This window comes from Coturnix japonica, chromosome 2 (assembly GCF_001577835.2).
Source record: "Coturnix japonica isolate 7356 chromosome 2, Coturnix japonica 2.1, whole genome shotgun sequence".
NCBI classification, from domain to species: domain Eukaryota; kingdom Metazoa; phylum Chordata; class Aves; order Galliformes; family Phasianidae; genus Coturnix; species Coturnix japonica.
This window is the reverse complement of record NC_029517.1, coordinates 1317899-1342501: the sequence shown is the minus strand read 5'-3', so window position 1 is coordinate 1342501 and position 24603 is coordinate 1317899. Positions and strand designations below refer to the sequence as shown.

At 39.0% G+C, this 24603-nt stretch overlaps 1 protein-coding gene across 1 annotated transcript; it reads left to right on the top strand.

Annotated features, from left to right (window-relative positions):
- The first annotated feature begins 280 nt into the window (after window positions 1-280).
- LOC107308653 (vasoactive intestinal polypeptide receptor-like) lies at window positions 281-23994 on the top strand. The gene is made up of 13 exons (XM_015852677.2): window positions 281-548; window positions 9056-9155; window positions 11614-11721; window positions 12467-12576; window positions 14623-14720; window positions 15490-15622; window positions 16018-16171; window positions 17508-17568; window positions 19275-19344; window positions 19450-19541; window positions 20536-20665; window positions 21470-21511; window positions 22117-23994. The coding sequence occupies exons 1-13, from the start codon at window positions 501-503 to the stop codon at window positions 22303-22305; spliced, it is 1335 nt and encodes a 444-aa protein (XP_015708163.1). The 5' UTR covers window positions 281-500; the 3' UTR covers window positions 22306-23994.
- The last annotated feature ends 609 nt before the right edge of the window (window positions 23995-24603 follow it).

The following is a 24603-nucleotide window of genomic DNA, read 5'->3' as shown; positions in this document are numbered from 1 at the left end:
CTTAAAAAAGCCCTTCTGAAGCTTAGGGGGAAAGGGGGAGAGGGGTGGAAATCCTCTGTCAGGGCTTGAGATCTCCCACCTGAGGGGAGCTGGATTCCAAAACTCCCTCATGGAGAATGCAGAGAGAATCCCACATTGCAGACCCTTCCAGAACCCACTGCCAGCAGCCCCAAGCACAAAACAAGAGCTGAATCCAACATCTCTTGTAGTACAGGAAGAATTTGCCTCCAAACCTACCCTACAAGAGCAGCCGGTGCTCCAGCTCTGCATGTTTTTGCATAAGTTCAAAAAGGTGGATCCAAAACCTCAAAAGGGATTACTGGAGAGCATCCCTCTCTTCACCTGACCCCGCATAACATGAAACGTTGCAATTGTCGAGTCGCCCAGAAAAGAGCCGGTGATCGGGAAGGGAGGTGCAAGGAGCTGCGGGGCGGGTCTTGGGCAGGTGTGGGCGGGCTGAGCAGCATTTGGAAGCCCCGGCAGAGAGAGAAGAGGGGAGGATGCTGCGGAGGATGCGAAGTTTGTGCTGGTTGCTGCTGCTGCCGCTGGTGAGTGTCCGGCGGGATGGAGAGCGGGTGTTGCACATCTGGCTGCTGCCTGCAGCTTAAGGGATCCACCGCTGCCCCACGGGGTCCTGAAGGGGGTTGGGGTGGTTTGATCCAGAGGTAGGATAACTTTTATCTGAGCAGGGAGTGAGCAGAAAGAAATTGATGTAAGGGAAAGGAGATTAAAAAGAAAAAAGAAAAAAAAAAAGGAGGAGGATTAAAGCACATCTGTGAGTTAGGAGGTTCATTTCTACTGTTATTATTATTATAGTTTTTGAGTCTTAAAATGTTATTAATACCTCTTTCAGTTCCTATTGATTAAAAGTGCAGTTTCCAAAGGATAGAAATGCAACCCTACATCAGAACAGCTGTAGTATGGCTTCAGAGGGACAGGAAAGGTGGGCTTGCTGGCTCCCTTGCTGAATGAAAGGCAACTTTGCTGAGGAGGGAGGATAACTAGAAAGGAATACTTCCTCCTGATGGGTACAGGACATCTATCTCTTTGAGAGGGCACTGCTAATTTTAAGCCTGAAGGCAGCTACTTTTAACATCTCCAAACAGGAGCACAAACCATCTTGTGTCTGCTGTGTGCTGGCGGCTGCAGGTGAGACTGTAACATTAAGCACCAGGGAAGATATATGAGCAGAGGGACACAAACAGAGAGTGAGTGTGTACATCCCTCCCATGCCAGCTGCTGGGGTTGCCTGTGCTGATGAGCCATAGCAGGTGTAGGTGTAAGTAGAGTCATATCTCCCCTTTGTTGGCCTTAAAGAGTTGTCTGCAAACCTTCCTGTGTGATTCTTGGGGGGTCATTAATTCTACCATGAGCCAGTTTGGAGTTAAATATTTAGCACAGACTGAGATTCAGGCTTCCTCTGTTGTCAATGAGGAGACCGTTACCTTCCCTGGAGGCATTTCATCTTGTCCTGCAAAAGACAGATGGGATGAAGGCTCCTACAGAGCCTGATTTCTTCTAGTAAATCTAGATGGTCGCAGACTGGACTCTGCCCTTCACTTTCAAAAAGTGAAAGGATGCTCATTTTTACCTCCCATCCTCTGGAACTCTCACTTTTTCTCTGTATTTACACAGTTTCATTTACAAGTGTTGTGATGTGGATTTTTGCTACAAAAACCTTGTTACCTATGGTTATTATTCAACCTGAATCATCCTGCTGCTACAGGTAGAGTGTCTTTGGCAGCTGGATGGCCCTTTTTACACGTATCATTGGCACAGTGTATTCTTGCAGATGTCTGCAGAGCAGAGCTAACCTGAAATGATGTATCACGCACACCTGTGGGCTGCCACGCATCTTAACACTTCAGCATACTGCAGCAGTCAGTGCCTGTAATAAATTCCTTATCAGATGGGGTGAGAGAAGACAAATCTCACTTTAACAAACTGAAAGCTCCACAAAGGTTTTGTGATCAATATATTGGTCACATAGGAACTCTGTCTGGGAAGTCAGTGTTCTAAATTCAGTGGCTTGCACACCTCAGACTTTGGCTGGTGGGGAGATCTGTACCCAAAGCCCAATTGTCAAAGAGGATCTGAGATCCTTGGATGTTTGGGACAAACAGTTTAATCACGTGCCAAAGGAACACATCAGAGAAGAGAAATAATCATAGCGCAGATTCTCCAAATAGTTCTTCACACAGATGTGAAAATAAACTAGAAGGGTAATCCTGAAAACTTCCTCTGTGTACTTAGGTACTTCTGGCTCCTATCAGCTCCATAGGGAGCTGCATGTTGCAAGAGCTCCTTTGTGCCTTGGAGAGTAGTCCTTGACATTAAAAATTATCATTTGCTTGTAAGTGACAAGCAACAGGGAGCAGTAGGTGCTGAAATGCATAAAAAGGACTTTTCCTGTCTTAGAGAGCTCAGAGTCTCAGGGAAAAGAGGATGAGACACTGAAAAGATACGGCATTAACCATCCATCCTGCTGAGCTGAACTGCTTTCTTCTGCAAACACTTAGCGGCTTTTCACATTTCTGGGAAAAGACTTCTGTCTGATTTAATGAGTGGAGGTGAGAATGGAAACAGAGGTGGGTTAGCTCTGAGGTAGTAGGCACATAGATCTGAATCCATGCTGAGGTGCTGTGTTCCCAATAAAAGGGAGCTGGGTTTTTAAATTCCTGGCATAGCTACTACTTACTAATTAGAGTTTAAGGGATATGCAGTCTTCTAGGATCCAGTGATCTTAAGTTCCCCATCCTTAGGCAGCTGGAGTGGTGGAAGGAGCAGCTCAGGTGTTTTGTTCTGGAGTGAGTTAATGGAGGGAGATGGGTTCTGTGTGGCAAGAATCTATGTCCTCAAACAGAGGTAGGAGGAATCCTTCCCTCAAACTGCCTATCTGCCTTCACTGATTATCAAGGGAAATTTGAATAAATCATCCAAACTTATCCATCAGAATCTTGGAATTCATGTCTAAAGCTACTCGTTTTGAGTCTCTTCATACTACTGGAAAGGGGTAGAAAGGCTCCAAGAGCAATGGTTATGGCTTTGGTAGAGTGAGATTCCCAATTAACTTCAAAATCCAGCTTTAAGTTCTTTGGGATTAGGTGATATGATTCCCACCCTTAGGCTAACCCACTACACACGCAGTAAGGGAGAAATTTCTATGTAGTTTAAGTATGTGAAATAGCAGAGTGGAAGGATCATCAGGTAGTAGCGTGCTTCTATTCTTTACATACTTTAAAGAGTCTATCAAATCTATGCTGATAATGCATTCATTTTCATTTTCCTCAAGATAATACTAACTACAGAGTTTGCAAACAAAAGCTATTATGTCTGTATTGTCACATACAGAATTACCTCTGAGTAATAGGTACATAACACTAATATACATACACTGACATGCACAGATACATACGTATGAAAAACACTGTTCTGTACAAGGCTATGCAGTTAAATACAGTCCCATAAATACAATCCAATACACAGAGGAGCATTCAAGCATTACTCCAATGTCCTAAAAGCAATCTTGAAGAGATATTCCTTTAAACGATTGTAAGGCAATCAGTGTCTCATCTTCTCTTGTTCCATAGGTAATTGAGTTAGAAAGAGGAAACAAACACTGAAAATACCCTCTAGATAGTCATTTTAAGCCAAAAAGACTCCTGCAATAATCTGTTTAACTGGCTGAAGAGAAAGATTGGAAATAGGACTTTACCTTTGGGGTTGAGAGTTTTGAGGATCGAGGCTGTGTCAGAACTCTCAAGTTAAGGACAGGATTTTCTATGATAACGAAACACTTCGTTGGTGACTGGAGCCATTGCACTGCTGTGGTGAGATCATGCCTTACATTCCAGTAAAATCAGGAGTGGCAAATGGGTTTTAGATATGGGAGGAAAAAAGTGGATACTGGCTGTTTTTTACATCCAGATTTAAGTTCTGATGTGGTTAATTTTTAATAGTTTCTTCCAGTTTTCCAATAGAATGGAATTCTGTCTCAAAATCACAGGATTGTTGGGATTGGAAGGGATCTCTGGAGATCATCTCATCCAATCCCATTCCTAAAGCAGAGAAGTTTATGAAAATGCCCGATGACTCCCTTTGACTTCTTCAGTGATTGGAAGTATTTCAAATCTTTTCATGAGCCACCTTTCATCCTATGAAGTTATTATATTCATCAACATTGCAATGTTGAAGAAAAAAAGTATGCATTTTAGGGCACATTTTGCTGCGTTTTCTTCACTGTGTCTTTTACACTGCCATCGGCAAGCTTACAGAACCATTGTGCAGTTAAATCTAGGCAGGGAATGCAGGATTTTTGATCATGCCTTTCTGCATATCAAAATACCAAGTAATTTTTAATTTACTGAGGTAAATATGTGATACGAAGGGCAGACAACTTCAGCTCGAATGTGGGAGAAAATATTCAGGCATCATATCAGGAAAAGCTGAACAGGAAGAGCCCAGATATAGAGAACAGAGAGTACAGAGATGATTTCAGAGGAGATCTGAGATGAGATCTGAGAGATGAATGCAAACTGTAGAGACAGAGACTGAAAAAGCAGTAATGAATATTCTTAGTGAAGGATTTATGGACTTGATACACAATCTATTTTTCAGATTTCAGACTTGGACTGTATTAGAAACTAACCAGATCACTGGAAAAACAATTCAGGTTCTTGAAACATTTCCATATGCCAATAAATTCAAATGCTTCTTCCATTTTTTTAATGAATGTTCAAAAAGACTAAGTGTTACCAAATTTCCCCTGGCTCTTTGATCCCACTGAATTGCTGTTTCAGAAGTGACTAATATATTAGTACCCAGCTTTGAAGTGTTTTCCTTATTTTTAGAGAGCATAGAAAACATCCCTATTTTTTCCCACATATGATAATAGACATTTTAATGAGCGAAGATTTGTTTCTTATGCGCCATCTGAGTTATGGTTTCTCTACCTCCACAACAGCCTTCAGGCACCATCTTTGATGGGCTCTCACAAATGGCTGCTTTTAACCAGCAAGAAATCTTGCAAGAGCTTCTCTCTTCCCAGGGCTTGCTAAGTCTGGTCTTCTCCAACAGAAAAAAATCAAAGCCCAAAGAGCCATTACCTTTCAAATTTGGTCAAGTCAGTGAAATCACAGAGGAAAAATTATGCCACTTACTACCACTGAGTATACTGCTTAAGGTTTCAATGCAGAATCATTATGAGTGAGTGCTTTCAAACAGTGTGTGGGGGATAAGCAGGTGATCAGGCCCAGACAGCTCAGGATCATGAAAGACAGATACAGCACCCTGAAATGAGATGGAGATGAGATGGGGGTCGGCCTCTGCTCCTGGGTAACAGTGATAGAACAAGAAGAAATGGCATCAAGTTGTGCCAGAGGAGGTTTGGTTTGGGTATTAGGAAAAATTTCTTCCCTGAAGAAGTCAGGCATTGAAATGGGCTGCCCAAGGAGTTGGCGGGGTCACGGTCCCTAGAGGTGTTCAAGAGATGTTTAGATGTGGTACTAAGGAACATGGTTTAGAGGGCTATGTTTGTGGTAGGTGGACAGTTGGACTGGATGATCTTGGAGGTCTTTTCCAAGCATAATGATTCTATGCTAATAAACTGTCTCAGATTTTTAGCATCCTCTGTCTTGTCTTAGGTAACATTTTCATGTTCACTTGTGATTGTTATTTTACAGGAAAGACTGTTTCAGTGGCTAGAACTCAAATGTAAGACACCCCTGTGAGCTCTGGATGGTTGCTAATGTTCAAGCCAGCTCAGTACCTCAGCAATGCAAGACCTCATTCCTTTGAGTACTGTCCTCAATGCTGCATTTCATGAGCTGAGTTTTCTGTATAAGCCTCCTGGTGAAGGCGCTCTATAATTGAATTTACAGTAAACTCAAAGCCAGATTATTACCTTGCCAGCAGGAAATGATGATCACCAAAACACTGTTTGAAACCAGCCTCTTTGGCTTATTACCATGGCAGTGAAGACTATCAGATTAGACGTCTTGGCTTTGGCTCCTAAATTACCCCTTTATAAGGTGAACAGGAGAAACTCTTTTCCTACAAGAGCTCAGTGGTTATAGAAGATGTATCCAAAATTGCAGAACTATGTCCCTGACCAAAACAAGAAACAAGGGGCCCTTGCTTTCTAGAAAACCCTATCACCTAACCATTGCGGACACAGGTTAGAACAACAACATGCACTATTATCCGGAGGACCTGTGAGATTAATAAGAAAAAAAGAAGTAAATCATACATAACAAATCACAAATAATGTTCCACCCAGAAGGCTTTTCCTTAGCTGTAAAATGGTGCCTTTTTCTTAAAGCTGGAGGAAAATCAATAAATTGAAGCATCATCACTGTTCTTAATTTCTTGTATATGTGTCATTTGTCTTTTTTTTTAACATTACTTTAAGTAGGGCTTCAATGCTATTTCTTGACAATACCCTCCACATTTTTGCTTCTTGTAGAGTGGGCCATAGGCAACTCCTGTAACTGCACTTGATGTTGTTTTTCTACCACAAGACAGTCCAAAATATTTTATCTATGCACTGGCCCAAAACAAAAACTCTGGTTCTGGTTACTACAGCTACTCTCACCCCAAATCCTATCCCCTAAAATCAAATAAAATGTGTGTATGCTAATTAATTGCTTAACCACTGACAGCAGAGGCACTGACTACAATCTCATCAATGGTGAACATCAGCAGTAGTTGTCCAAGAATTTCTGAAATAAATCCTAAAATTATGTTTACTGGTGATTTGTAATTGCTGTTAGAGTCAAGACTATGTGGTCTAGGGATCTGCTCTGCTACAGTAATTCCTTTGTCATGCGTAAAACCAATGCACAACTTCCGTATAGGTAGACCACAGGCTTCTACAACCGTTGTAAATTATTTTCACTCCACTCACTTCAGTGCAGTTCTGAATTATGGTGACTGAGGGACTGGTTCAGCAGGTGTGGGTTTACCAATAGAGGGAAAAAAGGAGACACAGCCTCCCTCAAGCAGCAGGCATTCTAGCATACATGTTCCCCATTTGACAATGCATTTGGGAGAGCACAGTTGCTCCATTCCTCATTGTGTGTTCCACCTGTGAACGCTACATGTGTGGCTTAAGTTGGCCTTTGGAAAAAGGTATCACTTCCCCCTTTAAGGTATTTTATTACTAATTATTTGTCTGCTTTTACCATTCCCCACACTCTGGCATGAAGAGGAATGTTATGTTAACTTATCTGCCCCCAAATGCTTTTATCTCAAAAGCATTTCAGTTCTCCCTTCTTGGTTTTGATTTCATGTTTGGGCTCTGGACTTTGCTTCTCAAGTCTTTGACCAGAGGACTCAATATAGGTATTTTAACTTTCAAACATCAAGCCTAAGAATAATCCATACACAAAATTTCTCATTAGCAGCAACAGGATCCAGGAAATTCAGAAAATGAAATAATGACTTGCTTTCTGTCCATCTGACTCCATTCCTATAAGTAGAAGTAATGGATTTACGTTGTAATCAGTTTCTTACTACTACTTGAACTTTTTGTTCATTATGCAGACAACTGAAATGCATTTTAAATGGTAAAGTGATAAATGGGACTCAGATTAAATCTGAAAAATTACATTTCAGAATTGTGTTACTACAGTAGAACAGCAAGAGGTACTATTCTAAGAATAACTTATGCTGATTTATAAAATGTATTTCAAATTACTGCTGGAGGGATATTATGCCTGAAAAAAAAGCAGTGCCTTAAATTTCTTTTCATACAGCGTCCTTAATCCTCTTTCTGTTCTAATATTAGGATGTATGAACCATCTCTAGGGCCTCATAATTAAATGCGGTGTGTCTGCATGGTACTTTAAAACCCCAATGTAGGCACAATTGTTGAAGGTTTTTGGAGACAAATTTGTGTTCCTACTTTTTTATTCCTCTAGGCAGATAATCTTGTAAAAAAAGTCTACATGACTTCCAGTACAGTTTCTGTGGAGGCAAAAAGAAGTCCTGCTCGCAGTGTTGACTGAAAACATTCTCAAAGCCAATAAATCAACGTCCAGTGACTGAAAAGGCAATAAAGCAGCAACGTTTTCATCTGCACTGTGTTTTCAAAGTCATTAGAGGTTTAGAATGACCTACGGTCTTCCTCAGAAATGTCTCAGAAATCCTTCAATCCATCATTTCAATTAAAATCATTGCCCTCAAAGCCTTTGGCTTTATTTTGAATAGCTTGCATAAGAGCTTCACAATTCTGTGACTCCGTATGTCATGAAGATCCCACTATAGCCAAAGAAGACTCTGGTGACCTGTTCATTCATCTGAACATGGCTGATATGCTTTCTAGGCTCTCTTGACTCTAATGACTTTGATTAAGTTGCTTAAATATGCATGTGTAGAACTATTTAAGACAACTCAAACAGGTAGGTCTGGCAAAATTAACACAGGGCTTACACAAGACATTTGGGATACCTTATGTCACCCCAAATGTCATTGACCCTCCCTGGATAACTGAAGCATCCCTTGGATTTCTATTGACTGCAAAGGAAGCTTGAGTAACAAGGTCATGTGGGCACCAGAAATATAGGAGTTCTCAGAATGAAATAGCCCCTTAAAGAAGTACCTGCCATCATTATTGGAGTTTTTAGTTTACTAAGAACATCTTCACAATGAAAGCAGATGTGACGCAAGTGTACAGAGGTCCTGAAACTTTCCAGAGTAGGAGATGGAAACCAAGCATAATACTTAAGAGCCTAAATTACATTATTCTGTATGTAAGAAATTGACCCAATAACACATGCTGTTAGGTGTTGTATAAACAGTGATACCATGGAAAATCCCAGCAAGGATGCATACCCACACATGTATATAAACTGATACACGTTCAAGATCACAGCCACCTTTTCTCTTTGTCCATCCTTCTGCCATTTACATGTCCTGTTTACAGAAAAAACTTTGGCTTGAGTCTGCAAGATTTTTTACCTCAAATTATAAACCCTAAACAAACTGGAAAGAAACCCTGCTCTTTTGCTCTGGTAATCACTGGAATTCCCAATTATTTTGTCTTTGTCTCATTCAGGCTGTGGGAATCCATCCAGAATGCAAGATATTCCAGCAGGTGGTAAAAGAGGAGGCACTCTGCTTAGAAAGGAATGAATCTGTTTCACCTGATCTTAAAGGTAATGCTCCAAGATCTGCTATTAATATGCACTGTATCACTTCAGATGCGTGTTGTGAAGATATCAGTTGTTCTTTTGGGTCACAATTTGAATCTACATTCCTATTTTTCTATATTCTTATCCTCTATTCCAATTTGGTATGAAGTGCTTCTCCTGTTGGCTGGAGCATTACCCCATCATCTGCTTTTGGACATCTTTAAAAGCTTAGTGTCTAAGTCAGGATGAGTCTTCTTAGATTCCCTTAAAGTCAGTGGAGGAAAGTAGATGTCCCTAGAAAATTTTTCATTGCCTCTGGCTTAGATGCTTATTTTAGGATGTGATGAATCATTCTTTGCAGTCATATTTCTCTTTACTATCTACAGGATGAGACTAAGATGATTAGTTCATACTCTGAAAAATTTAGGTGCATAGTTTGGGTAGGGATTATCATTTATATAAATAAATAGATAGATAGATAGATAGATAGTAGATAGATAGATAGATAAACAAACAAATAAATAAAATAGAAGCTGCTTCCTGATAATGAACTAAAATTATATTATGTTGAAAATCATCCAAATTTTGGTAAAAATTTTATTTGCTGGAAGCTAAATAAATAAATAAATAAATAATCCCAACTCCTTCAAAATATTGTATTTCTACTTTTTTAGAGAGTATGTTGGACTGGATGATTCAGGAGGTCTTTTCCAACTTTAGTGATTCAATGATTCTATGTATTTTTCTGTAGCATATCCAATTGCTTTGCTACTTGGCATGTTGACATTCTCGATGCAATTGCCACTGCAGTTGTCTATATGGAGTCTCAGGTGACTGCAACTCATTAGACTCCTGAAAACCTCAGCATGCAAATGTTCACTGCATTTAGTGGCCTCTCTCTCAATTTTGAGCCACTGGAAATGGAGCCCAATCTGAGACTGAAAACATCCCAGTTCCACTTCCAAACAAGAATCTGTTGCTTAACCCCACATTGTCAAATAGGCTACATTTTTATCCAAGAGCTCCTTCATGGTTTTTGAGTGCTTTTTAGTGGCACCCTTTTTCTCCTAAGATGTATGAACTGCTGCATGTCTATATGGAGCTCAGCTTACCTAACTTTGTCCATTTGCAAATTAGCATTCTAGTCTATAATCATCAGAGAGACCTGGGTACATGCAGTGAGTGATTCATCCTGTCCTCAGAAGGGAGCCACCAATATATGGGATGAATCATCCACTGGAAGTCCCTGTCTCTTTATGCCGATTATAGGAGGAATATAGCTAAGTATAGCTAATGTATTTTAGACAATTAAAATTAGAGATAATGAATCGGGACTTCTATTTTCCCATCTGGCAAATTGAGGATAGCAGGAATTTCATCCTCAAGGAGATGGTGTGAGGATAACTTTGTGAAAGATTCTCAGAACTCTCCATTCCGAAGCCAGAGAGGAACTCTGCTTTGCTACAGGAAAGTAATATTGCTTCCACATTTCAGCTCCTGACAATTTTAGATTCGCCTTCTCATCAGTCACAGAGGAAACAGAAAAGAATCACTGAAAGAAAATAACACCTCCCAAATGAAACTCATGCACTGTTTTATATCTGCCTTATAACTGCCTAGAGATTAGTTTTGGATATAGCATGATGCTCTTTTTTTTTTCTCTATTGTATTGTTTTGGGTACCTTTACGTAGTTGGTAATTTTTTTGTGCTGCACCCACACCTGCTTGACAATAGCCACTGCATGACGGCAGCTGTTGTCTCAGGGTGAGGCATCAGTGACAAAGCCATGATTAACCATAACTTCTGATAACACTTTTCATTGGACACATATTGCTGTACCTTCAGTCAGCAACCTCTGGTGTGGGGAACCTACAACTACAAACTAGGCAGGTCTGCTCCTAATGATGGTCATTTCAGAAGATGCTCAAGAAGTTCTCTTGCTTTGGGATTGATCTAACCCCTGTTGAAATCTATTGCCAGAATTTTGGCTGACTAATAGTAGGATTTCATCCTCTATGGGTTTTTCTTTTAAGTCAGTTGAAATGAAAATACTTTAAATGTGAAATCAGGAAGTTAATGTTGATTTTTTCAATTATTTTCATCTAGATGTTCATATAGACTCCAAAGCCATTAATGAAAAATCTTGAGAGATAATAATTATTCCATAATTTTATTGTATTGCCTTCCATTTTGTTTTGTTTTGACAATAGAAAGAGTTGCAGTTGATTTGAATTTCAGATTGTGTCTGCTTGAATTTCATGAACATTCTTTCAAAACAGAAGGTAAAAGTGCACTTGTGAAGGATGATACAATCAAGAGGAAGAGGAAAGTAACACAGTCCTTCATTTGTAGAGCTTTGTCACCTCTTGTGACTCCTCCATGCACACGTATAAGTGGGAATAGCCACGGACAATCTCATTATTGCCAATCAACTCTGTACATAATTCCTTTACTTAGAATCATTTTATTTTTTCTTTCCAGGTTGCGCCAGAGATTGGGATGGTCTAAGTTGTTGGCCCAGAGCTGCTTTGGGGGAAATAGTTAAAATTCCTTGTCCAAGATTTTTTGAAGAAATCACCAATATCCATGGCAAGACTTTTATCATATTCTTCTTATCTCAACGTGCTTTAAAAATAAATTCTAATTGTTAAAGATTCAGTAACTTCATGACTCACAAAGCCATCCCATGTCAGCCAGTGCCGGGTAATGATGCACATACACATCTTAGTTTATGGTGGTACTTTTTTGCTTCATGCGCAGTACTGAATTACCTAGTCTCCTTGATCTAAAAACTATGGGTAATTGCACTAGGTTGCTGAGGTCATTATAATGGGATACATCACAGAATCACTGACTTATAAAATCATGAAAGATTAAGTTTAGAAAGGACCTCCTAACGTTGAGTCAGAGCAGGACCAAGTTCAAAAATTATATCTAACTTCAAAGCTAGATCAGGTGGCTCAGGGCTTTTTTCATTCAAATTATGTCGTAAATGCAAGATAGATTTCATAGACTTCCTGTGTGAAGACTGAATTTACAGAAAGAATTTCGTTCAGGTCACATAGATCTTCTACTTCCTGAAATGAATGGGAATATCCGTGTTAATTTTCAAAGGATAAATGTTCAGATTATTAACTGTCTATAGCTAGTTTTGCTCAACATGACTATATTAGCAAGAATCTAACTTAAGAATCAAAATCATTTCTTGCCAAAACATAAAAATAATTAACAGCAGAAAACAAACAAACAAAAACCAATGTAACATCCCCATTATCTAATTAATTCTGATTATTCTAATTATTCTGATTAATTCTGATATATTTTGCCATCAAAGGCTTCCTTCAGAGAAACTGCACACAGGAGGCATATTGGTCAGAACCATTTCCATCATATGCTGTTGCTTGTGGGTTTGATGAAGGTTCCAGCAAAGGTCCTGAGGATCAGGTGAGTTTTTATTTCCTGATTGTGCACATCTCCAAAACACGCTCTCTTGTTTATGCTGAGTAGACAGATACCTTTCTTCAGTGCCAAGTTCAAACCTATCAAGTAACAAATTAGACTTAATATAAAGTTCTCCATCCTATGTTTCTCTTGGTGTTACTCAGTAGATCACCTGTCCTATCCAATAGAATTTATTTATCTGAGAGACAGGAATCGAATCCACACCATCTTCCAAGGAAGACTTACCACCCCCACAGTAAAGCACTGTGTGTGGTTCCAGTACATCACACTGTGATTGTGGTGGTAGTTCTTCAGTGGGTGAGCTTTGTTTCATGGCTGAAGGGTACTGATTTGTAAAGCCGTACTCACTGCCTGTGTTTCTTGAGTTCTAATCTTGGCTAAATGAAACTCCTTGTACCCATTCTACATTGGGCAAGGCTCCTACATCTCACACAAATGCACTTGACTATGTATCATCACAGCCCCCTCCTCTTATTGGGGTATTTTCATAGAAGCAATGGATATACCGCAGATTGGAATCTGTGAAAGAAAAGACTAACTCATAAAACTCCTTGTGCATGGTCAGAGTCATAACTCCACAGTGGAAAAAGGTGATTAGCCATGATTAGCCAGAGATCAAAGACAGAAGAGGTTGAAGAGGACTGTCTTCATTAACGCTCCTGCTTTTTTTTGTTTTCTGGAGTAAGCCATTTGGCTCTCCAGGTGTAAAAACTCAAACACAGAAGTAACAGTTGAATTATCTGAGTCTTTGGGACATCATAGATGGATTTGAATCCATAAAGTTGGAAACACAGGCGTGGTTGTAACAGGTAGTAGAAATATCTGGAGAAAAATTCCCCCCAGAAATATTTATATTTCTCTGCTATGTGGAGAACATGAAAAGAAAAATGCTTTTAAAACCCTTCAGGTTTGTTATCTCAGTCATACCCTGAAGGTCTATGAAGAGAAGACAAGATCAAAAAGCTCTACTGTTGTATAAACAGAAAGAAGAAGGTGATAAGAACACCACTTATGTTCTAAGAGGACTACTTGTTTCATATGTTGTATCTTCACTGAGAACATGAAGCATCTCCTGTGTAAAGTGTTGATTTTAATCTACCCTACAAGAATATATAAAGAATATCAAAACATGTCCTTATTCAGCTGAAGAAGCTGTTTTCTAATTTGAACCTTTGTTTTGAAAATACCGTATAAAACATCATTAGCAGTATTTCAAAAACACCAGGATGATTCCTACGTTGTCAGGGTTACCTGATTTATTTATGGATCTACTTAAAATTGCTAATATATTGCCTTAGCCGAGAAATGCTGCCTTTGTAGAAACAGAGATCGGATCAATTAGAGAACAGAGTGTCCACTGCATTTCCAAGGAGGAAAATTCAGAGAATTTGGTTTCTTGGGATTTTAAATAATCAAGGGATCCTGTAGTAAATCAGAATAAAATGTGCATATCACTGTTGACTGAACTACTTGTCCAAAAATTCAAGATAGCAAGGTTATTTTCATAGCTTTAATTTTCACATTTTCATGGAGCCGTGAGAATTCTTCACAGAGGTCTGGTTTCCTTACCTTGCAGCATGCAAGTTGCATTTCTCTTTTAACCATAGCTCAAATCAGCGTAAAATGTCCTTTGACCCAAAAAGGAGTATAGTATGGCCCTCATCTAAAGGTGCTGATCCACAAATCACACAACAGTAGGTTAATGCATCTTCAAATCCACATATACCTACTGGAGAAATCGTAATTATTTAACAAAATTAACATGCTCCAGCTATTTTATGGTCACTATTTTGAATGAGCTAATGGGCTGTGAAACCTGGCTCACTCTTAAGGGTGTGAAGGCTTCAAAGTTAAAAAAAACACAAATATGTTAGTGATGGAGGGAGAAACCTAAATCAAATCCTTAGTACCTAAAGCAATATGTAAGGGATGGGACTGACTAGTGAAAGAAATTGTATCTTACTGAAGCACACCAGCATGCATGCTGCATAACCACCAGCATCAGTGTGTGTTCTCTTTTTCTCATAGAAATCATATTATTCTGCATTTTGGCGTGTCTACACTGCTGGCTATGCAGCATCAGTGACTTCACTCATTACAGCTCTGATTGTCTTTGCTGCCTTCAGGTAAAAATAATTGGTCTCTTTTCAGGATGTCTATAGACAGCCTCATCCTTATTCATTTCAAACACTTTGCCTTTTTGTTTTTGTTTTTACCTATTTTCAAACCTTTCTCAGATGTTATACTGTCAATGGCAATGAGTTCTTCTATATTCATGTGGTGTCATTTCCCCACAGATGCTAAAACAATAAAGCTGGCTGGCTGGACAGTTTGTCTTAGTCTCCTTAATTGCACCATACAATAAAAAATGCTCCAAGCCGTTTTTGCTATTAACATAACTATTTCTCCAGTACATAGCAGAATGTACTCTTCAGAAACTGAGTATGTCTCACTTCCTAAACCTGTAGTCATTATAAGCTGCTCATTCCTTATGTAAAAGACATATCAGGGGCAATGGAGAGAAGTTTAACTACATTTATATGTCATGTTTGATAATGTTAGATATTAGGAAATGAAACCTGGTTCTGATTGACTCCACTGCACCTGGACCAAAGCCTTAACCTTGCTCTCCAGGTAAGAGTGCAGACAACAGAAGCAACTTCCTAGATGGGGAGGACAGTCTCTCTTTCATAGAGAGACCCAGGATGTGGAGGCTGATATACCCAAATCTTGAAGGAGATTTCCTCTTCTCAGGGTCAGTTTGTGGACAGGACTATATAGAGAAATTTGAACTTGGAAAGTGCCTGAAGTAATACTGTATTCCTGTCTGAGTTTTGATGAGATCATGACAAATTTCTCTTGAATAACCATATTCCTTTTCTTTTTCTATGTCAGAAAATTCCATTGTACACGGAATTACATCCACATGCACCTGTTTGTCTCCTTTATCCTGAGAGCAATTGCTGTTTTCACCAAAGATGCTGTTTTGTTTGCAGATGAAACTATGGACCACTGCCTGATGTCAACGGTACTAAATTTTCCCACCCTCTTTTCTTGAGTTAATATTTAATTAGTGACTGAAGCAAACATGGAGATTTCTTATTTTTATTTCTCCTTAGTTTGCAAGAACTATAATCTTAAAACAAGCAATACCACAAACCACAAGACTGAGTGGCATGGGTTACAGTCAGCTGTAGTATATAATGTACAACCTTGTTGAGTCTAATGGAGCAGTACCCTTTTCTATCATATAATCACATATATAATCAGATATTCTGATTCATTCAACCTTTTGAAACCTTGTATTAAATTCCTCAGTTTCAGTTTGGCAAGATTTTGTTTTGTTTATACTTGTCGAGAACCAAAACCCAATGGAGACTACATCTAATGATATTTTTTCTTCCTTTCTATTTCCATTTCCAGGTAGCTTGTAAGGCTGCAATGGCATTCTTCCAGTTCAGTATTTTAGCCAATTTCTTCTGGCTTCTTGTTGAAGGAATATACCTTCAGACACTGCTTTTGCTGACCTTTGTTTCGGACAAGCAATACGTATGGTGGTTCATCTTTGCTGGCTGGGGTTTGTACTGTTTTCCACTCTGTGTTCTTTACTTTTTCCACTTACTTTTAAAACTAAATAAAATATTCTGAGATTTTCTTTGATAATTTCCTTTGAAGAAAGGTACCTTTTCATGAAGGAGCACTACATCAAAACCATACCATTATCCGTATTTCTTATCTTGTTAGATATTTCACCATTTAAAACTTTGAAGGAGAAGGTAGAGCGGATCATTAGAAGCATTAGGATATGCCTACTCAAAAGACTGCTGCACTCCTCTTTATGACTGGAATTAATTTCATGCAACTAAAGTCATTATAAGTTAATCATCTAACCTAAGCTATCTCTCCGGGTTTCTCCTGCAGTCAGTAGGGTGAGGTAGGCATGCTGCGGTGGTGATTAATCCATTCCTCAAGCAGATGACTAATGTGCCTGGATAACAGCCTGAAAACATCTTGTCTCCCTCCCCTGTCTAAAGAAGTTTGAATGACCAACTTTAAGATGACATTTTGCTTTTATGAGACCAAAGGAGATTAGTGTGAGATTGCATGAGGTCAGGTCCAGGAATAAAATTATTATTATTATTATTATTATTATTATTGAGATATTTTCTGTCTTTAAGGAATCTTTTGAGTTTATACAGAAATTTAAAATATCTCCCAGTATCAGAATGCATAGAATTTATTTCAGTGCAGAGAATGGCTTAATGCAACTCTTTTATCTTCTTGTAATTCAAGCTATTCTAAAACAGAGACACTTAAATTGAGAGGTTATGCAGCATTTTTATGTGAGAGTGAAATCCAAATTCTCACAAGTTAGATTACAATTTTCCCTTCTTCAGATTCTCAGACTTTATTTGACTATATTAAAAAGAAAACAACTCAATTTTATAAAAGGGATATTAATTTGGAGCTATTCCAATTATGATTGCCAGAAACTAAACACTTAGGCCTTGATTAATAACAGCTAACATGAAATAACAAAGAAACACCTCAATTACTACTGCAGCAATGCTCATGTCCTGTAATCCATCAAAAGTAAGAAATGTCTCAGGGGCAACTCAGGTCCTAGCTAGTATGAATACAAATATTTCTCTTTGTTAATTAAAATGTCAATTCTAACTGAATGTTTAAAACTATTCTATTTTTCTCTGTTCTCAGTTCTTTCATTTTGGTTTCATTCTGCTATTCTACATGGATTTTCTCTCTGAACTGAGAGTGATGTTTTCTGTAATTTGACTTGCCTGTTGTCTGTGTTTTGATGGGGCATCCAATCTGCTGCACTGTGAACATTCTTGCAATAAAGTTTCCATGGAACACAGCATTAAAAAAAATCTTTTCCATGTTAATTTGCACAGGAGCTCCCACTGCTGTGATGCTTACTTGGGTTCTCACAAGACTCCATCAACAAAACACAGGGTAAGTCAGTATTTGAGTAAGGAAGCCAAGGTCATCTAAATTTACATTATATTTTGATTTACTAACAGTTAAAGAAATAGAAGTTAAGAACAGATAAACAAGAATATTGCTCCAAATGTGCGCCTTTAATTTTTAAACTTCATGAGTGAGTGAGAAAATTAATTTTCAGAGTTCTAGTATTGATGAACGGATATCGAGTACCTTAAACTGGAAATGCCATAGAAAGAGTTGAAATTATGTTTAGTTTCCTGATGCTCAATCCTTAAAATAATTGCATTTTAAGAAAATTACTCCTTCTGTTTATAAAAACAGCCATGAATTTCTAGCCCTAACCTTTTCAAACCTGCACATACCAAACAAAGGCATTATTATGCCTTGATGATAGGTGTTTTTATGTGTCATTTTCCTTTAGTTCTTTTTAATTATTATTTTTTGTTTTTGAATACCAATTATAATGCAGAAGACTGTTTACAAAGAGCTGCCCTGAAGGCCCTCATGTCATTTCACAGGGATGATAAGTTGGAAGAGATACTATTTCATACCTACCTTGTCAGGACTCAATTTAGTGATGCAGAAATAATAAGTCTTATAATCCACCACATGTGAAACATCGTATTTTGCTCTCATCTAATTATTGCAGTGTATCAGATGTTCTCCACTGTGATATTTCTTAATATCTTAATATTAATATCGCAAGTGGTCATCCTTTCCAGAGTATGTGCACAGAAAGATGTGAGGAGCATTTCATTTTTCCTCCTTTCCTGCTGCTCCTCTTCCAAAGAATGGCCAGACTATTGGGTTTATTTGTTGAATCTGTAGCAAAAGAGCCTGGCGCAATTACAAATAAAGCTCAGAAGGAAGTTGGAGAGTGTGAACAAGTGCTCTGACAAAAGTTCTCACAGTTGAAGAGCCCAAGGAGGTTGTGGATGCACCATCCCTGAATGCATCCAAGGCCATGCTGGGTGTGGCTCTGGGCAACCTGGTCTGGTGGTTGGTGAGCCTGCACATAGCAGGGGGTTGAAACAAGATGAGCATTGTGGGCCTTTTCAGCCCAGGCCATTCTATCATTCTAGAATTCTGTGAAGAGGAGGCTGAAGAGTGCTGGAACTTTGAGTGCTCTTCCAGCAAAGCCTCCACCCACTCCATTTTCTTCTCTAATATATTTGTATTTTCATTATAAAAATGAGATGAATAACATCCTGTTACACTGATTACTTTTGACTGCAAAGGTAATGTAGTGGAATAGCTCCAATGACGACATTTATAGGGTCAGAACATTTTCATTGCAGACACCTTCATTCATTTGGTTGCTCCTCTGATATTGGATGTAGTTTCAAACCACAGTATCAGAACCACTCTTATCCCATGGCTAATTCACAGGCCTAACAGTCTGAACACACATTAAAGATACTCTTTACATTCAGACATGCCAGGTTAAGCCATCATCTTTAAGCTCCAACATTGCTCAGCTCAGTGTGCTGCATCACAAAACTAGAAAACAAAAGAAGAGGGAATAAATTGCCTTTATACTGGGCTGCACATAAATTTTGGGGGAGGCATCAGGGAAAGAAGACTGGCAGAGGTCTAGCAATTATCATTTAAAACAGCATCCATCACCTTCCTACTCAGTGACAGAAATAGTTCTACGTGTTGTGAAAATCTCCAGTGGTATAGGGTAACATTATTGCTTTTGTTTGCCATTTCAGGTGTTGGGATGATGATGAAAATGAAGTGGTGTTATGGATCATCAAGGGCCCCATTCTGTTAACTGTACTGGTATGTTTCTGCATTTTTTTCTTGAGCATATTCTGAAATCTGACAGCTATACCTGTATACTTCCTGATTTGTAGTAAATTTACACATTCTGTCTTGCCTTTTCAGATTAACTTTATTATATTTATTAATGTCATCAGAATTCTAGTCCATAAATTGAAATCTCAAGAAGGCGGGGGGAGCAATTCAAGCCACTTTGTGTAAGTATTATGGGATCTCTTGAAATTTACCCATTTTAGCTGCTCTAAGATATTGTTTTACAGGCAAGGAAACAAATTGTTTTCTTGGGTACAATACAGAAAGAGAAGTCCTCAGGAGAAATAGTAAACTAAACTTGCCTTTTTATCCCAAATATCACAAGTCTCTTCTTTGGGGAAGAGGGAGGAACCTGGCCTCCCAGGTTCCATGGGAGAGCATGGAGGGTGGGAAGAGAAGTCTACTGCAAAGTACTACAGCTGCAAAAAAAGATCAAACTTGAATGAGTAAATGTATTCAGGTAATGCATCCATCTTTCTTCCAGACATTTCCACACAGACAGTCTCATAGGTAAAGAAGCAGATAATTTTTATTAAATCCTCAACAGGAACATGCTACCAGTCTTCCAGTGACTGAACGTAGTCTGTCTTATTTCCTAACCCCTTTAAAATCAATATGGATCTCAGTGATGCTGTCAGAAGACAAGCAAGATATTTGATTTATCCCAAGATGTCTTCTAGTTACAGTACAAGACTGTGTCCTTCTGGAATGAGCTAAACATCAAGCAGAAAACCCTAGGGCATTGTCCATAGCTCTGGCACCAATGTTTAAGCAGCAGACTCATGTTTTGTGGACAGTAATAATCAGATCATCCTTGGCAGTTGTGGAAGTTTAGGCATTTACATGGTAGAAACCTTCAATGGACTGAGACTGGTCTCAGGAGGGTGGGTTAGAACGCCCAATTTGGTGCCTCAACCTTTGTATGTATAGCATGGAGAAGAGCCCTTAAGGATCATTCTGAAGTTCTTACACGCTGGTTTGTTCATCTTTGCTGGCCAGATGCTGACAGTGGGAGTGCCAGAAAGCAATCTTCCCGCATATTTATTGAATATAGTTGCTTCCATTATGGACTGTAGTAACATTTGTTCCAACATATAACTGCTGTCACTAATTCCGCATACCTAAAAATGCCTTCTTCTTTGATCCCTGACTTGCCAGGAGACTTGCTAAATCTACATTACTCCTGATCCCACTCTTTGGAGTGCACTACATCGTATTTGCATTTTTCCCAGAGAGCACTGGTTTGGAAGCTCGACTTTACATTGAGCTAGGCTTGGGTTCCTTTCAGGTAAGCAGAACAAAAAGTCTATGAGTCCTGAGGGTTTGGGCTGAAGCACCACACTATTTCATTATTTAGGTTGGTTATCAGAGTAGGTGCTAATAATGTGTCTAAATTCAATGCACACATTCCATCTCTCACTCTCAAACAAGCTCTTTATGTTATTTGCTCCCCTATCTTATTATTTAAAATCTCACAGCACTTCTTGGTTCTGACTCATTCTTCATATCATAAAAAGATGTACCTGCATTTACTGAATAACAATGACTGGGTGCCACAAAGATCAGCCTGTGGATTAAGGACTGATTGAAAATAATTCCACATGTAACAAAGAAGATGATAAGAGGATCGAAAACATGATAATATATAGCGATCTATTCTGCTCTTACCCTTGATCAGTAATGAGTCCATCATATGAATACTTCCCTGTTTCCTTTTCCATGCTGGATCCTGTTTGGAAAAATATCTGTTGGACTAGGCCAAATCTGTGCCATGGACTATATTAATAATTTACCAAATCAATAATTCAACAGTGCTCAGAGCTGAGACTACCAGCATTAGCACAGTCTACAGAATGGTTTGGGTGTGGGCTGGCTGACATAAATAATATTATAAATATTCTGGATTTTGCAGAGACATTGAATCCAGATACAAAAACCCAGTAAATACTGCCATGTCACCTACATCAGAACAACAGAAAAAAATACACTGTTGTTGTCTTACTCAAATTTTGAATAAAAGATTATGTCTTTCCCGGTTTCTGTGCTCCATATCACATTGGTTGTTTTTTTCTCTCTATTCTCCCTGTCCTAGGGCTTTTTTGTTGCACTTCTATACTGCTTTTCAAATGCAGAGGTGAGTAGCAAGTATATGAGATTACCAATACTTTTGAAAGTCATGGGTATCTCTTATTTTTGACTTTTCTTTCTGTTTCCAGAATAGATCTGTGCTTTGATCTGTTCCTGAATGCAGAAATACTCCAAACTCTTTTTTTTCCCATTAGTGCCTTTTTAAATTCTAATTGTATTCAATTAATTCTGAAAGAAGGACAACTCAATCAGCTATGAAGCAGTGACCCTTTACCAATTGTTGGTGAATTTCCTATCAAGGGACATTTGCTCCACTTTACCTCTGATAACTATCACAATGTCACAGTGGAAAGCTTTAAACACTTCAGGTTTATTTTCTCCCACAAGTTTATTTCCCTTCCCTTTTCCTATACGTAAACAATGGACAGTAGTAGCTCCCATGTGTTCCTCTGAATTTTGGAATCTGTTTATTTTTCAGTGTGAACATGGATGTAGTTTCAGTCCTTCTAAAACTGCATTAAGGCTTAATCTTGATTGATTTGAGTGCATCTGGGCCTTACAAAGCCACGCAGGAATCTTGGCATATTTTATCTTCAGTGCTCACTCTGTCTTTATTTTCTGATTCTTTGTTTATAAATTCTTTCTCTGTAGGTTCAAAGTGAACTCAAGAAGCAGCTGTGTAAATGGCGGTACCAAGAATACCTGAGCTTCACACACAAACATGGGACTGTGTCCAGAGAAAACAGTCCAGTCAACTACGTCACTCAGCTATCACTGCTTGAAAAAATCAGTCCAAAAAGGAAAACATGTGTCTACCAGAATGGTGTAACTTCTGTTTGAACTTATCTAGCAGGTGAAGTTGCTGTGAAAGCACTAAGACATGACCAGTTCGGATTCTTCGTAGCTTTCAAAGATTCAGTCAGTCACAGAATAACTTGGGTAGGAAGGGACCTTAAATATCATGTAGTTCCAATCCCCTTGCCATTGTCAGCCATGAGATTAGGCAGCCCAGAGCCTCATCCAACCTGGCTTTGAGCACCTTCAGAGATGGCGCACTCTCTGGGCACCAGTGCCAAGGCCTCACTGTCCTCTGAGTAAAGAATTTCTTCCCAATATTTGACTTAAATTTGACCTTCCCTGTCTTATAGTCTCCCTTCAAGTGCTGAAAGCTGCACTAAGGTCTCCCTGGAGCATTCTCTTCTCCAGGCTGAACAAGCCCAACTCCATCAGCCTTTCTTCACAGCTGAGGTGCTTTTGTCACATCTTTGCCAGCATTTCCTGAAATTTCCAGTTTTCGGGAGTTCTGTAATTAATCTCCATTTGAAAGAGTTATAGAGTGGCAACGGCTAGCAACAATTACACTATCTGCTCGTTGTTCTTTTTCTCTTTTGTGCCTGTACAATGGAGAGATTAAGTCAGGCCAGAGGACCCCAGACCTTTTCTTTTCCATGACAAAAGCTGAAGTAACTGAACATTAGGAAAATTATGTGAATACAAAAGAGAACACACAGCGAACCTTAGGTAGGATCCCAGCGGGTCTTCCTTGAGTTCAGAATAATTTCCATCCTTTTGTTTCTGTGACCAGAGACTGGTCCTTGTGTAGCTGCAACAAACCTTATCATAGAATCATAGAATCACCAAGGTTGGAAAAGACCTAAAAGATCATCCAGTCCAACTGTTCACTTACTACCAATAGCTCCTATTATGTTGCAATATCCATGAAAGTTAGCTGGATCCATCAATTAAAACCACAGATAAACTGCGCTTTTGTAAGTTTTTGGGTCCTCCTTTGAACAATGAACTTATCTTCTGTAATTGCTGTGTTGATTTCCCTTCTGCCTACTATTTCTCAGCTCATTACCTCTGCAATGAAGAATGTGTTTGAGGTCAGAAGTGATGCAGAGTATGGTCTAATTAATCAGTTCAAATTAACGCTGTGCTAATGTTACTACATTACTTCCATGGAGGCCTTTCTCTTTCTGTGGGACTGAGTTGGGCTCTGCATCAAACTCTCCAAAACAGTGTACAAAAGGTATACAGAGCACATTTGTAGTTTATAACAAGGTAGGACCATTCCCAAAAGTGCCTGCATCCAGACTTGAAAGCACTGCTAGAGATTCTAGCCATTCAAGTACAGGCTACACTTATATCAGTTTAGCATCAAAAAGTAGAGCTCTTGTCTCTTTTTGGTTTCTAACTGAACTCTTGGCTAATTATTTAGGCTAGGGGACATTTGACTTTGTGGAAAACTATTTTTTGCTTCACCTTTAGCCTCATGACTACAACAGAGACAAATGCATCTTTACACATCATTAAGACCACTCCTCTATTGATTAGGCATGTAACTCCTCTGTCTCAATGAATCACATGCCTTGCACAAGGTGTTACCCTGTCTGTTCTAACCACACTATTAGTTTTGCTTGTAAAAGTGAACCTTACTCACATGATAGGTGCATTGTGTAGCATAGTGATTTGAAAACAGTTGTGTGATTTCCAGCTATAAAATATATTAAAAAATATTAAAACTGTTGTGTTTGTGTCTTATATCAGTTTCCATGTTTCCTTTGGGACCTAAAATAACCCAGAACATCAAATAAAAACCCAACAACAATAATAATAGAATCATAGAGTGACTTGGGCTGGAAGGGACCCCAAGGATCATCAAACTCCAGCCCCCCTCCCCTGACCTGTATTTGTCTTTCAGACTGGCTATATACACTGCATATCCCTTCCCTTTATTACTTGCAAGATTCTCTGCTGGACCAAGGATCCAGGGAAAATAACTCATCTGACAGAGAACCAACACAATACCTCAAATGTTCTCCAGCATCTTCAGCTACATGATCTGCCTGGACCTTGTCCAGAAAGTCCTTGCATCCCTCTTAATGCTTTCAGCATTTCCATGTCTTGTATTTTCAAACATTATAAGTTGTGATAGGGCAAGAGGAAATAATTTCAAACCAAGAAGGCAGATTTGGATTGCACATAATTAAGATGCTTTTTACAATAATGGTAGTGAGGCACTGTGCAGGTTGCCCAGAGAGGGGGTGATGCCCCATTCCTGCAGGCACCTGTGGTCAGGGGATGGTCTCTAAGCACTGATGGAGCTGTGGGTGTCCCTTTGCACTGCAGGGAGTG

Excerpts from the sequence above, each read along its gene's own strand:
- LOC107308653 (XM_015852677.2), top strand. The coding sequence starts at position 501 with ATGCTGCGGAGGATGCGAAGTTTGTGCTGGTTGCTGCTGCTGCCGCTG. Across the intron at positions 9,156-11,613 it reads TGTTTCACCTGATCTTAAAG|GTTGCGCCAGAGATTGGGAT; the intron begins GTAATGCTCCAA and ends TTTTCTTTCCAG. Across the intron at positions 16,172-17,507 it reads GTTCATCTTTGCTGGCTGGG|GAGCTCCCACTGCTGTGATG; the intron begins GTTTGTACTGTT and ends TAATTTGCACAG.